The sequence below is a fragment of the Monomorium pharaonis genome, chromosome 5 (assembly GCF_013373865.1).
Source record: "Monomorium pharaonis isolate MP-MQ-018 chromosome 5, ASM1337386v2, whole genome shotgun sequence".
Classification (NCBI taxonomy): domain Eukaryota; kingdom Metazoa; phylum Arthropoda; class Insecta; order Hymenoptera; family Formicidae; genus Monomorium; species Monomorium pharaonis.
In genome coordinates, this window is record NC_050471.1 from 3,037,955 (window position 1) to 3,051,994 (window position 14,040).

At 51.6% G+C, this 14,040-nt stretch overlaps 1 protein-coding gene across 9 annotated transcripts in view; it reads right to left on the minus strand.

The window, feature by feature from the left end:
* The window catches only part of LOC105831539 (dachshund homolog 2), a 193,212-nt gene that overhangs the window by 98,094 nt on the left and 81,078 nt on the right, over nt 1–14,040 (minus strand). For 8 of the 9 annotated variants that reach the window (XM_036287761.1, XM_028192552.2, XM_028192551.2 and 5 more), the window contains exons 3-4: nt 4,321–4,549; nt 1,456–1,518 (exon numbers count right to left, since the gene is read on the minus strand). In XM_036287761.1, the coding sequence (XP_036143654.1) occupies nt 1,456–1,518; nt 4,321–4,549 (292 nt within the window). The remainder of the gene's footprint in view (nt 1–1,455; nt 1,519–4,320; nt 4,550–14,040) is intronic. The other variant, XM_036287763.1, reaches the window with a different exon arrangement.

Below are 14,040 nucleotides of genomic sequence, written 5' to 3' on the forward strand. Positions count from 1 at the left end.
TGCCCTCCCTCCCTCCCTCCCTTCCGCCCCTTCCTCCCCGGCTCGCTCCCCACATCCACATGCGCTCCCCGTGGCCTCGTGCCCATTTACCACCCCCTGCGATATCCATCGAACGGCCACCAGTCAAAGGCTGAAATCACAATACGCGTTTGTCCGGTTGACGAAGTCGACGATGGGGTCGACGGTAAAGCAAATAGAACGAGAGAGAGAAAGAGAAAGGGCGGCGCACAGGCGGCGGGTGAGAGCGCGTGCGGGGACCGAGTGAGTGGTCGGCGGCGGGGGCTCGACCAGTGGTCATTGCCTTTGAATTGGAAATTACGTTTCGGACGGCCAAGTGTCGATTTTCACCCCCTCCGTATTAACAGCTCTTCGCCAGACTCGCCGTGGAGGCGCGAGGATCCGCTTCGTCCTCTCGCACCTCGCCTGCTGTTCTCCCCAGCAGCAGGGCAAGGGTGAAAACTGAAGATGGTCGGGATGCCGTATCGCGCACGTAGCGCTTCTTCCCTCTTCGTTTCCTCTTCTTTGTGTCTTGCGAGCTTTCGCGTGTTTTTGCGAAGGCACGCGAGGACGAGCCTCGAGGAGAAAAAGCAAACTGTAATGAAGTAGAATTCTGCTGCTGCTGCTGCTGCTGTTGCTTCGCACCCTCTTCGCCAAAGACGACGAGGGAAGTGTAGATGCAAAGCCTACTCTCCATCCCTTTCCAAAAACCCTTTGCGGAACAGCAATGGCTCGGCGGACGAGTATTTCGCAGGCGCTCGAATGATTTAATCCCCGAATGATGGACGGGCACGTCGCGACGATGATCTGCGTGCCGTGAAGTGACAAGTGGTTAGGATCACGCGGAAACCTCGGTGGCGGCTCGATCTCCGGCCGCGCCGGCGGCTGTGTGCTGGCGCTCGGATGAAACGGAGGCCGTTGGTCGATCGGTCGGTCGGTCGGTCGGTCGGTCGGATGGATTTTGCGACGGACAGGAGAGGGATAGGACGCACACACCGAGGGGGTTACGCAGCTCTCGCACCATACAAATCATGTTGGCATTACTACGTCAGGCCTGGACTCAACTTGTCGCGCGACCGGAAACTCGATACCGCTACCCCCGGTAATACTGATTTATCGGGAAGTGCAACGGCGGCCTAGGCCGCCGGCGTCATCGAGCCCGCTGTTCGCCGCGCCGCGCTCTCTGTATTTTTGCCGCCGACCGTGATGTAACGCGATTTTTCCGGCTAATCGAGAATTACGAGTTCACGGGTGAATGGCGTTGCGCGAATCCTCCCGCTCGGGCGCTATCGGTCGCGCGCACGCTCGTAACGCATCCGAAATTTCTGCGTGAAAACGCAATGACCGCGAGCCACGGTCCGGCACGATTTCCTTTTTTTTTTCTCTCCCCCCCCCCTCCCCTCTCCATGTTTTTTTATGTCTCTTTTCCTCTTTAAATACGGTTTTTGGATGTCCTACCTTTCGAGATGTTTGACAATATCTTCGTAGGCAGCTCGGCAGTTTTCCCAAACCGTCCCGGACCTGTGGAGCACAAAACAAAAGTTGCGGTTACGACACGGATAAAACAGAACAGAAAGCCTAAGCTCTCGGCCGGAACGGCGACCAAATCAAATGGGAAACGAAAGGAGAAACGCGTCGTTCCGCGATCGTCGGTAGAAGTCGCATAATCGCGTAGCGTCCTCCCGCGAGAGGACACGTCTGATTAAGAGTCCCTTGTTCCGTCTCGTCCCTCGGCTGCGACGCGATTCCGACCGTTGCCGAACGCACCGGGAATGAAGGGCCTTTGATGTCGCTAATTAAAAAAGAGATGTCAGCGCGGCAGGAGCGGAGTTAATTTGCGACCTGGGATCGCGCCGGCAAAGAAAACTGGAGGAAGGAACAGATAAGTTAATCAGGGAAGAGGACCGAATCATCTTCGTTTGCGCAATATAAAAACGAAACGGAAATCAGCTGGCATCGACCACGCTCTGAAAACGCCCGTCCAAGTACATCACCCTTAGAAGAGAAGTTTCCGGATGGAGGTTCCTAATGTCAATACGCCTGACACGGTTTCCACGGAGCCGCGTTGACGATTCGTTGTCGATTTACGCGGCGGGAAATGGATCTCGAGATCAAATGGGGGGGGGGGAGAAGCGAGAGGAGGAGGAGGAAACGGTGAGGAAAGCCGTGTACGTGTGTCGTCCGTGGAAACTGGTCGAAGAGGTCATGCAGGGTGACAAAAGGTCGGGACGGGGAAGTTGGACAGAGGGAAGAAGGAGATACGGCGAGTTAAAGGGATGGCGACGACAGGGACGAAGAAGAGGGTGGGACAACGGGTGGACGCGGTGACGGTGGTGGCGTCGGTGTCCCAGGATGGGGTTGCGTTGAATTAATCATATTCCGGTGTTTGTCGTAGCGCCCCCAGACGTAATCCGTCTTACCTCCCGATCTCTCTCGCTCGCTCGCTCCTCCGCCGCGATAGATTTGCATTTTAATTAAAAGCAAAGCGCTGAAATCATAATGCGAAACGTGCGGCGCCGCCTTCGCCGTGTCATTATACACGTCCGCGAGTGTGCGTGTACGCGCACGTCCGCCGGCACACACGCACACGTGTTTCTCTCGCACGTTGCCGCACACTGTGCTCACTCACTCACGGACGCACGTTGCGTCGTTAAGAAAGATTGAGACGCGTTAAAAATCCGGAGCGCCGACTCCAAACGTTAGGAATCTCGTTGCCGTTCTCGTGTTTATTACCCCAAGTGCGTAAGCAAGATCTGGTCGGCGTAACAGGAAAAGTATCTCGCTAACATTGCATATACGCGTCGCTCGCTCCTTTCATCTATTTATCTTCCGTCAATACTTCTCGTCCAATGGAGCTGTGAGAAATTATTCACTAGCGTTCGATCGCAAAACCGACCGCGGAGAGGAAGAAATGATCAAATCCCTCTGTCTGCCGCTAAGTCCCGATTTTCCGGGCGCGCGCCGCCTAAAGCGAACGCTCGAGCAAAGGAGGTAACAGTTAGTAGGATGGGGCTAATTACACGGGGCGGATGTAATCGAAAATTAAGGCGAGTCTCCGTATCCTCGAAAGCTCCGACCGGCTACAGGAGCGTATCGTAGCGCGCGGCGAGCGGGAATGTACCGAGAGCATCTATTAGAAACGCGTTAACAAATGCCGGGATTAGCCTCGTGTCTACCCCCTCGAGCAAGGACGAGGATACTGCTCCTTTCTCTCCCTCTCTGTCTCTCTTTCTCTTTCTCCCATCTCACCTCGGTTCTTCGTGGCTCTCTCCACACACACACGCGCGCGCGCGCGCGCACACACTCCACGAAGCCGAATAAGCCGCGATATTCGTCTTGGGACCGGGCGTAACGCGGCAAGGATTTTCCGCCCCAAGAAGGCCTTCGCGTCTTCAAAGATGGCCTAACGCCGCAAGAGGGTAGACCTAAACGCTAGTAGAATCTCGAGGACGATCCGAATCATGAATAATAACGTCGTACGAAACGCGTCTCGAGACAACGTGAGAGATATTTGCCACGTTTCCATAGCATGCAAAATTAAATTATTTCCTTTACATTTTTTCTTTTTTTTTTCAAAAACAAACGACTTCTCATGTGCAATTGAAACTGCTGTACGCGATCGGAGGTTAAAATTCAGTGAATTTGTAAAACACTCGCTTGATCGTAGGTATATCTAGGAAACGAGATTAATCAATGACGCGTTAGTGCGTCTCACGGCGGAACGTAATCCAAGCCGAGTAAGTGACTGACATCTGAGAAAGCGAAATCGAAGGTATCCGCGAAGACAAAAGAAGGAAAGGCCGACGATAGATACCAGAAGAGGTGCAAGAAGGAGGAAAAGCGGTGTCAAGACCCCTCGGATTTCTATGGCTTCGCCGTCTCTTCCAATCCTCTTAAAGTCGTATTCTTTTGGCCTCGTCGGCCAGCGAGATCGCCGTGAGGCACTCAGCGCGGATAAATCCAATTTTCGAATGAGTCGCCGTTTAACGCGAAAGCAGGTGCAAAACTGGAATCCGAACAACGGAACGAGCTCGGAGCTGTAATTCTTTCGAGAAGCACCAAACGAGAGAGAGTTTCCGCACCGCTCTTCGTCCCACTTGCCGTGCCCCCTCCTCTCTATTATCATCTCGTTCGGGGGCACGACTTGTCCCCGGCTCGTAAACCTCGGGGAGGAAGTTAATGAAAATGTTTCCCGCTGCGAGGAAGCGCAGCTTCCGGAATATCGTCGCTCGACGAGAGAGCGACGCGCGCTTTGCGGTCTCTCGTCACTCCTGACACGGCGAGATAAACCGGCGAGAAAGAAAGAAAGGGGGAGAGACTCACCTCGCGAGGGCCTCCATGTTGGTCATATTCGGGTTGACCTTGAGACCCTGCTCGGCCCGAGCCTGTGCCTGCGCTTGCAGGTGATGCGGCAAACTGGCCGGTGACAGGATGGCGGTGTGTCCTGCACCTGGGTGTCCGCTGAGCTGCATAAACTGCATGTGGCTCAGGTGCGTGGGCGGGTGATTGTAACCGTTCGCCAGAAGCGGTGACTTCTCCATCCTGGGTACGTCTGCAAGCAGAAACATACGGGCGTTTAAGATCGCGTCATCGTACATGATTTAAACAACGTAAGCAACGTAGCGTATTATAACTAATCCCCTTCCCCCCTTTTCTCTCCCCAAGTTCCCAAGAAGAAACAGCGTAAATTCAATTATCGATCATCCTCTGCCTTTCGTAGTTGCGTCAATGGCCGGGAGGAAGCGGGAAGAAGGCGCGTGAAACGAGAGAGAAGGCCAAAGACTGATTGGGGGAAGGAGGAAGGGAGAGGGAGAGAGCGGCCGTGTATCCGGATTTCACCGGAATCGGGTGAGACGTGTAGCTCCTGGCGAGCCAAGGATAAAGAGCGCTTTTGCGGGCTTGATGGATCGCTGTGCCGCTTAACCAAATATCAATCACAACAGGCGGCGGCGCGTAGCCTCTGCATATAATCTGCGCGTTGATTCGCACGTCCGCCGCTAGACCCGTGTGTTTGCGCGACGCCTTAGCTAGCCGCCGTGATGGATACGCTCGCGAATCCGTGGGGCCCGGGTAGACTGCCAACCCGAGGTTTCATCGATATCTCTCTCTCTCTCTCTCTCTCTCTCTCTCTTACTCTCTCCTACTTTCTCATCTTCTTTCTTCCTCTCGCCATGTCGGGCTTATTTTCCGTATATTCTATATCGAACGTGCGGCAGCGAATCTGCATTATTCTTCGTGGTTCGCTGTCGCACCAAATCCTCGATTTTTCAAGACGAGCGCAGCCGACTCTGTCTTTTTCCCTCTCTCTCTCTCTCTCTCTCTCCCTTTCTCTCGTTAGTCGGCAACGTCGACGCGATAATGTATGCGCAGTCACGGTTTTTGATCGATGCCGCAGTACCTTCGGCGCGTGTCCCCCGTCGCGGGGAAAACTCGTGAGAAGAACGACGCGACGTCGCGCGCCATGTCTCGCTATTTGTTATGCCGCGGCGCGGTGCCGATACGTCGAGTCGATACGTTCTCTCCGCGAATGCGTTTCTATGCGCGATCACCTCGGAGATGATGTAGATACGCTCTGGCGCATCTAACAATCGCCCGTTAGCGTTCTCTCTCCGTGAGCGCGAGTGCACACACCCATTTAAGACATGTCGAGGTCATTCTTTCCCGCTCGGGCGAGGATGAAATCTCGAATTCTTCTCTAAGTGGCCTCGAGAGTAAACTCGTCGGTCTCGGGGGGCTCGCGGCACACACATTCCCTATTGCGATTTATTACTCGTCGTTCTCGGAACCGTCATCCCCGCCGACCTATGAAATATTGGATAAACTATACTGTTGTCATTGCCAACCTGGCCGGCGCGCACTTTCGGGGCCCAAACCGTGCGCGATGGAGAAGAGGAACGAGGGGAGGTAGAAACGAGTAGGGATATGGAATGAGTGGTGCCTATTCATTACAAATTATCTAAATGGCAGTGATTTCGGCGGACCGGCTGGCCGTTTGACGAGTAAGTGGCGGGTTCGCCGGTCCCAGTGACTGTCATTCCGTGCCGGCCCCGGGCCAATTGGCAACCGACGGCCGCCAGGCGACCTAATCGCCCGACAACCACTGCGAGACCCGGCCCATGACCGGCCCTAAAATTGGACTTATTACAACTTATAGAGCGCGATTTGAACGCTCCGCTCAATAACATACATTATCCCCAATCCATATGATTTAATGAAATCCCTCTAAACTCGCCACTTAGCCTCAGTACCTTTTCGCGCAGCGCGCCCCTTTTTGTATATGCGCCCTTCGCACGGATTGGCGCGTATATGCGGCGAAACCGAGGAAGGCTAGGCCGAGAAACGGACGCAAAAGCAAAAGCAAGAGAAAGAGAGAGAGAGAGAGAGAGAGAGAGAGAGAGAGACGGACAAAGAGGGGGCACGTCAGGGCACGTTCCGATCACTGTGGATACCTAAAACGCACGTTCCGCGATTTTACAACCCCAACAATACGTATTTACCGACCACAATACATGCAGCGTCGGCATTCCGTGATCGATGAAGACGTTTGGAGATCCTTGACGCACAACCTCGCTCGTCCGCACCGTAAAGGTACGAGACCGAATGGTGCACGCGCATTTTTCTCTTTTTTCAAAGGCGTCAAAGTCTCGATTTAATCCGTTCCATTCGTAATAATAAACGAGCATCCGTTTGCAAATCGAACGAGCGAGTGGATATGCGACGCGTGATTATACTCGAGAATCGACACCGCGTCGCGTCTGGTAAGAGAGCGGACACCTTTCGAGAAGACAGACCGGGCAAAGGCCCGAAAGAAGCCGCTTCGGGCGGCTCAATCACCTTCCAGTCGTTGGGACCCTAAAGCCAAATGCGAAAGACGATAAAACACAATTTGAGCTAAAGACTGCACTCCTATAACCTCCCGCCTCATGCCCCCGCGCAGACGGGCATGAGCGTTCCCCGCCACCTCCCCCTCCCGCAGCTGATGAGGTGACAACCCATAATTATACAGACCGCTTTCTGTCTGGGGCTGACTGCGGTGGCATGCAGAGGAGAGGCCTCCATCATCCTCCTTCGTTCTCCTTCGCTCTCGCCCCGCCGTCGCCTCATCTCTTACCTCCCACCCCCATTTCCTTTTCTCCATTCTCCGTCTCTTTTTCCGTTCTTCTCCCTCTATCTGTGCATCTCCCCTTTCGCTGTTCTCCATTTTCGTCTTCTTCTTCTTCTTCTTCTGTTTCTTATTCTCAAGTTGGTCCAGGAGGTTCCGGGCCTCAACTGCCCTGACGCTTAATAGTGATATGTACGTTTTCTTCACGTAAGGAAGAGTCGAAGGTGGAGCGAGTCGAAGCGAAATGACGGAGGGGGAGGAGGCAGACTGACCGGAGTAGTCGCTTCCACCCGTGCCACGCCGTCCCGTGCCCGTAGGAGAAGAATAACTTCTGCTACTTCTTTCCTGGTGTTAATTACAAAACGCGAGAATAAATTGCCGGGCTAAATGAGTGCCCGGTATCTCTCGTCGGTCTCGTCACGTCTCTTCCTTCGTCCTACGACTCGCCGCCGCCACGACGGTTGAATGAATGAAGGCTGAACCACACACGTATGCACAATAAATGGAATTCATTAAGCATCATAAAATTGACTGCTTCTTGTTAGGATATTATAACATATTCCTGCATGCAGTTCAAAAATGTAATTTTTCATATGAAAAATGGATTATCAGAGAGATCGATATTAAGTCACAATTTCCTTTTCATTCGATATAAATTCGTCGAGCGAAAACTAAGTTTGCATAAATTTCGTACCAATAAGAAACCGTTTCGGAACAACGCAACCAGTTTCGTGTTTGATCTTCGAAAATATTTTCCCTCGAGGCTTGCGCGTCGCGGGATTTCGACTCGTCGTTGCGGTTCTTTTCGTCTTCCAAGTGAAGGACCGCGGCGCTTCTTTCGGTCGACCAGCTACCGGCGAAACGGAGGGCCATGTGAAATTATTCGGAAGATATGCCTTTTGTATTCACCTTCTCCTCTCCATCCTCGACGTACCCGCAGTCCCGTTGCCATTGTTCTTACCAAACGACGAGGTCCACGCTCGTCCTGCTCCATAAGTACGCTTATATATAATACTTGTACGGGCGTTGTTTGTGCTTAGGCACGTATACGTTTACCCTTGACACCGACTCCCTCGAAACCCTTGGATTTAACCCTCGAACACCGACCCTCCGGCTACGGCCGATGACATCGCGACTCATCGAGTATCACCGGCGCTGCTCTCTTTCGCGTCTGCTTCAAACTCCGATTATCAAATCGCAAATCCTGATTCTCGCTCTGTTGGAACAATACATAAACGATCGCGACGTTTTAACGATCTAAGCGTAAGAATCTGGGCCGATTAAAGATAAGATGAGACGTAACGGAGAGAACGAGCGATTGCTCCGGCGCATACACACCGGAATAACCAATATTGTTCTCTTGGCGTGTGTTAGTATATAAACACAAGACGGGAAACACAGTTTCGCGCAGGAGGAATCCGGTTTTTCAAGTAATCGAGAGTCGAAGCAACCAACCAGCCAGTCAGCCAGCCAGCCAGCCAGCCAGCCAGCCAGCCAGCTTACCAGGCGAACATCTCAGGCCGGCAAGTAGGCAGGCGGGCAGCCATCGAGGTAGCTTCCAACGTCTGTCGAGTCTGGAAAGAACCGAGGAGAGAGTGGATGCCATGGGTATCCACACCTCCTTGCTCCTCCTCCGCTACGCCGCTATTCCTCTTTCCTCGTTTTCCTTCTCCACCATCCTACTTAATCGATCGATCGGACAGCACGGGACGTATTGAGACGCGCAGGTATCCCGCGACTGACAGGTCAATGTCTTATTAGTCGTAGACAATTGCAACTTAAATAACTCACAATAATATTTGTACAGTAATTTTTACAACAACTCGAGTTAATAATAATACTGACTTGAATCAATGTAATATTGTAAAAATATAGTAAAATAATAAATACGTGATATAGTAAAAAAAATGTGTAAAAAATTATTTTCTTCTTCCGTGCATTTACTGCTACTTTTTACAGTTCCTTCACATCGTGGAGAACAACATCGGGAGTATTGAGACGTAGGCATCTTACAACCGACAAATAGAAAACAGCTACAGAGAGGATTACGATGTGAAGGCAGAAGAAGCAACCAATTTTGTTGGCGGCGAACCGATAACGACAGTAACGTACGAGAGAAACGGCAGGACTTTCCTTTTCGAGACTACACCGAATCCTCGCATCGCATCCTCAGAGCCCTTCCTCTTTCTTCCCTCTGCTCTCGTCCGTGCCGTCAAAGATACTTCTGCTTCTTCCCACTCCTCTCGCGCGCAGCAGTCTAGTATTTGTTCTTCCAGCGTCTCTTCTTCGCTACGAGAGAGAATCATCCAAGGGCAGTAAACCCTTTGATATATAGTCGAAGGTTTTTAGAGTTCTGTCAGCCACGCCCACAATCAGCCTTAGTATTATTTACACTCCTCGTGCTTCGTAGACGATCGTAGCTCTCGTTCTTTCCTCTCCTTCTGTATGCATCTCCCTCTCTCCTGTTTCCATCTCTTCGTTCCCTTCCTTTCCTTCCTCATCGTCCAAGTCAAAGCTAATCGTCATCTTTGCCCTCCCTTCCCCTCGACTTCGTCTTGATCATCGGCCTTTCGTCCGGTTAAACTTTTTAACGGTTTCCTCGACGTATCCTGTCGCTTTGTCTTCGAGCGCTCTGCATAATATAACAGTGCCAACCCGGAGGCCGTTGGGGATCTTGAATCTTCTTTTGTTCCTATCCTATCTACTCCCCTTCCTCCTCTCCGCGAGATCTCCTTTTGCCTCCTTCATCTTCTCCTCCGGGAGGGAGGAGGGCCAAGCCCTCCCGATAAACGTACTCCGAATTTATAAAATTAGGTACGATCGCGGCTGCGTCTCGCGCGAAATTATCTATCCCCGACGACCTCTTACGCTTCTCTCCCTCGATCGTACCCGCGGGGCTAGATTTCGGGTTTCGTTCGTCTAAAAAGCGCGCCTCGCGAAAAAAAAAATGACCTACCAGCGCCCCGGAATATAAATCGACGCATATTTTATTCGACGCGAAATTTATCGGCCCCGAAAAAGCCGCCCGAAAATTTCGACGATCCGACTATCGGACGCCGTCCGAGAGCGCCGATTGATTTCGTCCGGTTGTCGACGTTTATCGACGTCGTTCTCCACGGCGCGCTCGAGGCACAATCGCACTCGTTCGCACGCGAGGCAATCGTCTCGATCGATTCCGTTTCTCCCGGGAGAGATAAGAGAGAAACCGGCAGAGAGAGAGAGAGAGGGGGGGGGGGAGGAGAGAAGCGCCCTGTTGAAAGGCGCGCGAGAGACGCGAGACAGAGACAAACGGGCGAAACATTACGTTTCGAAATCGCTCAGGCCGTCACGAAAAATCGTATCCGGGCCTAATCTCGAAGGTAAATCTCTCCCGCGGGCTAATCAAAACCGAGGATCAAACCCGGGGCCCGTGTTCTCCCGAACCATCTGCCCCTGCTGCCCGCCGGCCAGCGTTGCAATAGTCCGGCCCGGCCGTCCGCGTGGCGAACGTTCGCTCGGTCCCATCGGGGTCGATACTTTTCACGTGATCCCGCAACATCGCCTAATCCTCTGCATAAACATTGTATTGTATTTCGCACAGGGGATGCTCCCATTATATCATATTTTGTTATTAATATTTTCTGACTGGATGAACCCAGAAGCTGCTACACTTTTGTGCATCGACGAGCGTAAGGAAGGAAGGGAGAGGGAGAGGGAGGGCGGGAACGACGCGGGAGAGACGGAGAGCGAGCGATACCGGTTTTTTTCGATCGTACGATACCCGTCAGGTATTTTCATTATTTTGCGATCTAGTCCAGAAAATATCATCGAACACACAAATAGATCAATCGAATTTGTTTGTGTTCGCAATTATTTTATATAGATCTTTTTATTTATTACATTGGTTCTTTTTTTTCGTAATATATTTCGGCAATAGAATTCGATAATTGCTTTGGTGAGATATCACTCTCGGAAGCCAATGAGAAATCCGTCACGATCAATACGGTAGTGATGACAGAGCAGCGTTACAGAATTGCGTGTACGTAGTCGCCAGTAAAGCCACGAGCGTTCATGAAGTTTTTATGGCGGGCAGGTTTATGTCCTTTGACATGCGCCACGTGAGTCCAATTGTCGAGCGTTTTAAAGCCGCGCGTCGCCGTTTCCGCCCGCGTGTGCATTTATCCGCGCCTACCAGAGTCGTCCGCGGACAACGACGTTGTTTATCATTTTATGCGATTATTAAAGCAAAGATTAAGCACCGCGCCGTTAAAGCGGCGCGCAACTTGCGGCGCGGGCGGGAACGGTCACACGCAGGGGAAACGGACCCAAGGAACGTTCGTAAAATTCAACGGTTTCCGAGTATGAGAGAGGGAGAGAGAGAGAGAAAGAGAGAGAAGGAGAGCCGGGTAGCCACGGCTAATTTGCGAGGACGGTTGTTTTCACGCGCGTAGCACCGGTTGCGGTGCACAAACGAGCCCATCATTTTTTGATCGCTCTCGAAAGACATTCGGCCCGGCGCGGCGCGGCGGCCTAACCGCCGACCTTTTACGGTCGGAAAACAGTGGCCGGTGTCGATTTCCATTTGCTCGCTCCGTTATTTTTCTGTTAGCCCTCACACCCCCGTGGTGTATACCTCGGCCGGCCCTCGGCTCTTTTTTTTTTTTTTTTATTTCCCGCATCGCGCGCGCGTTTGTTGGTCACGAGGGCCGCGCGTACGAATTACACAGAAATATTCGTGCGCGGACAAAGCGGCCGGCTCGTTGATTCGCGAGTTAATTGAGCGGCGCGGCACACTCGTCGGGCCACTAACGAGTAAATTGTTGACTACCACCACCGCCGCCACCATCACCACCGCCACCCACCGCCATCGCCATCGCCATTACGTCACCGGGCTGGCGACGGCGCGAGGCTACGCACGGAGAGAGGAGAGGGGGAGGGAAGGGCGGAAATTGTACAGATTTTTGAGTCAATTAGTTGCGGTTTTAATCGCAGGAAATTGCCGTCACTTTGCTCAAAAAGCGTTTCACTTTCGCCGATCTCCTCTCCCGGTCGGTGTCGGGCTCTGCGGTTTCGAGCACGCGCGCGATCGATGTAACGTACACCCCTGCGTCCCGTATCACGAATCGCATTAAAAACAGATTAACACCAGAGCGCTGGGAAACAAAATATCCCCTCTAATCTCCTCCCGCGCGAGAAAAAGAGGATTCTCCGTGTAAGAACGGCAAAAGCTACCGCGGGATACCTGGAGATTCAATAAATCGGCGACGACCTAACATCCATAATACCGCAAGACATACACGGCATAATGATTTTCGAACGGCCGGTAGTTTCGGAAGAACAAAGTCCCCCCAGAAAATCCTAGACCTTGCGGCGTATGGGCGGATCCGCGGGAGCGTCGTAAATGCGCCCCCGGGGTTCTCTTCGTGGAATAAAAAGGACGACAGTGCGGAGCGCGAGGACCGTCGTAATTAAGTCGTACTAAAATCCCGTCGTGGCTCGCGAGAGCTTTGAGAGGCGGCACGGATTTTTATAGCTGCGGCGCGGCCGCGTGTCGATGTATGCGTTACGCGCGACGCGTGTGCGTGCGCGCCGACTGTTCCTTTATTTCCTCGCGCGGGACCGACAAGTCGTACGAAAAACGTTGTTGCAAATGCACACGCCTCTCCCGGCGAGTCGATGCGCGACGTGCGGCTCGTAATCGGAGATAAAGTTCGATCGAGCCGCATTCACGCAGTCTTGGAACCTTTTGGCGCACAATTGTGGAAGGCAATAAAGATAAAAGGGATATTAATAATGTATTAATAATACTTTTGTCGCACCTTGCTAAAATCTCACGTTTTCTCTCTCTTGCGCGCGAGCAATCTTTCGACTTTTTGTCTCCTCTCGTTGACGTCTTCATTTGCGACGCTCGCCATGCACCGGCTCTTTCCCCGCTTGACACGCAAAAAGCGATGAAACGCGAAAATTCTCGACGCGATTGATTTACGGTCGCGCGGCGCGCAGTAAAGGCGTTACAAAAATGAGGAGGCTTAATACACCGGTGCTTTTGTTACTCCGATTAACCCGGCGCCTTCTTACGTTTCCCTTCGCAGCCTCCGCCGAGAGATGTGGCCGCTTTTTCGTCGCTCGCTCTCGTTTGCTTGTTTCCTCTCGTAAAAAACAATCAAGCGTGGCCACACAGTGCCGACTATACAAAAAAAAAAAAAAAAAAAAAAAAACGAACGTACACAGTAAACCTTGATTGTAACTGATGAGGGGTAGAAAATCGACCGAAACGTTTCTGACCCGATGCGGAGGCAAAAAATGATAGATTCACCGTCGAGATTATATCTCGAAACTCTCACTTCATTTTGCTTTGCTAGCTCGCTTTTGAATTTCCGAAATATCTTTAGCTGCACAAGGCAATAATTTATGAATGACGTTTCAGTAAATTCGATCGCGCGAGTAAATTTTTATTACACTCGAGTATCGAGTTACGATCTACGTGGGCGAATGATACGGTTGACTTCCTCCTAATGATTACTTTGCATTCAATTCTCTCTCGATGACGCGGGAGTAATTCCGGACCGTATGATAAAAATGCCAGAATGCTCCGACTTGTATTCCTTTAACACGGTTACCGACCAAAATTATCAATACAATACACATATCCGCATTTCACGGTCATCGTTTCCCCAATTCATTAATTATCTTGCTCGGCTACCTGGCCTGGTCGGAATCATCAACCGCAACATCGTGGGCTGCGATGGCCCGCGGTTAAGAGGATCCTAGATACAAACTTACACAAGCATGAAATATGTATTTGATATTTCCGCAAACGTTTGTTAAATCTGTAATATATTACTCGCGGTATTAAGTACCGTTGTATCTATATAAATTGGTCTATTATTTCTGATTTATTAACTCTTTGTCTTCGCATTTATATAATTTTAGTTTCTTTCCTGGCGTATAAAAAAATTGTA